Genomic DNA, 1,542 nt, shown 5'->3' with positions numbered 1-1,542 from the left:
CCTGGGCAGAGACCCTGCTCTTCATTGCACACTCATCAAGCACCGACGAGGGCTCCAGCCAGGACTTTCTCCTGGAAAAAGAAAAGGGTCTCTTTGTGGGAGGGTCTGTGGGAAATGGCTTTGGTTTTTCCCAGAGAAGTCTCATCTAAACCGTCACTGTTTTTTCCTCCTTGCACAGGTCCTCATGCCCACAGGCAGCAAATGTCCAACAGCAGCTCCATCACCCAGTTCCTCCTCCTGCCGTTCACAGACACACGGGAGCTGCAGCTCTTGCACTTCTGGCTCTTCCTGGGCATCTACCTGGCTGCCCTCCTGGGCAACGGCCTCATCATCACCACCATAGCCTGTGACCAGCACCTCCACACCCCCATGTACTTCTTCCTGCTCAACCTCGCCCTCCTGGACCTGGGCTCCATCTCCATCATTATCCCCAAATCCATGGCCAACTCTCTGTGGGATACCAGAGTCATTTCCTTTGCAGGATGTGCTGCCCAGGTCTTCTGTGTATTTTCCTTGTTTGGTGCAGAGTATTTTCTTCTCACCATCATGTCCTACGACCGTTACGTTGCCATCTGCAAACCCCTGCACTACGGGACCCTCCTGGGCAGCAGAGCTTGTGTCCACATGGCAGCAGCTGCCTGGGCCACTGGGTTTCTCAGTGCTCTGCTGCACACGGCCAATACATTTTCACTGCCACTGTGCAAGGGCAATGCCCTGGACCAGTTCTTCTGTGAAATCCCCCAGATCCTCAAGCTCTCCTGCTCACAGTCCTACTTTAGGGAAGCTGGGCTTCTTGTGGTTACTGTCTGTTTAGGATTTGGGTGTTTTGTGTTCATTGTGCTGTCCTATGTGCAGATCTTGAGGGCTGTGCTGAGGATCCCCTCTGAGCAGGGACGGCACAAAGCCTTTTCCACGTGCCTCCCTCACCTGGCCGTGGTCTCCCTGTTTGTCAGCACTGCCATGTTTGCCTACCTGAAGCCCCCCTCCATCTCCTCCCCATCCCTGGACCTGGTGGTGTCTGTTCTATACGCATTGGTGCCTCCAGCAGTGAACCCCCTCATCTACAGCATGAGGAACCAGGAGCTCAAGGAGTCCATTAGGAAAGTGATTTCATGGGCGTTTGTCAATACTGATCATCTTTCCATCACTGTCCACAAATGATGTCTAATTGTATCCCAATGCAGGCGTGTACCCTGTTTTATCTGTTTTACTTTGTTAGCATTACCCATATTGTTATTTATGGTTATTATGTTGGTACATAACTGTTCATGTTTAGCTCACTATCCTGAATAATGAACCCATTATAAATAGTTTTAAAACACCTGAAAGCTGTATAAATCTTTTTCTAACACTGTGTCAGAGCTTAGTCTCCCATAGCATCTCTGTAACAAAATGACATCTCCAGAGTGCAGTTCCTCAAGATTTGGTTGTTCTTCCAAAGCTGTTTTCAACAATGGGCCCAGGAATTTCCCTCAAAAGGGCCTGAGGAAAAAGCTCGATGTCACCTTGGAAGCTGATTCACAACAGAGTTGTGATTTAAGA

At 49.9% G+C, this 1,542-nt stretch overlaps 1 protein-coding gene across 1 annotated transcript; it reads left to right on the top strand.

The window, feature by feature from the left end:
* Positions 1-201: 201 nt before the first annotated feature.
* Positions 202-1,161, top strand: LOC135999508 (olfactory receptor 14A16-like). The gene has a single exon (XM_065653078.1). It carries the CDS (start codon positions 202-204, stop codon positions 1,159-1,161), a length of 960 nt encoding a protein of 319 aa, XP_065509150.1.
* Positions 1,162-1,542: the final 381 nt, after the last annotated feature.

The sequence above is a fragment of the Caloenas nicobarica genome, chromosome 28, assembly GCF_036013445.1.
Source record: "Caloenas nicobarica isolate bCalNic1 chromosome 28, bCalNic1.hap1, whole genome shotgun sequence".
NCBI lineage: Eukaryota > Metazoa > Chordata > Aves > Columbiformes > Columbidae > Caloenas > Caloenas nicobarica.
This window is presented reverse-complemented; position numbering and strand designations above follow the sequence as displayed.

Excerpts from the sequence above, each read along its gene's own strand:
- LOC135999508 (XM_065653078.1), top strand. The coding sequence starts at position 202 with ATGTCCAACAGCAGCTCCATCACCCAGTTCCTCCTCCTGCCGTTCACA.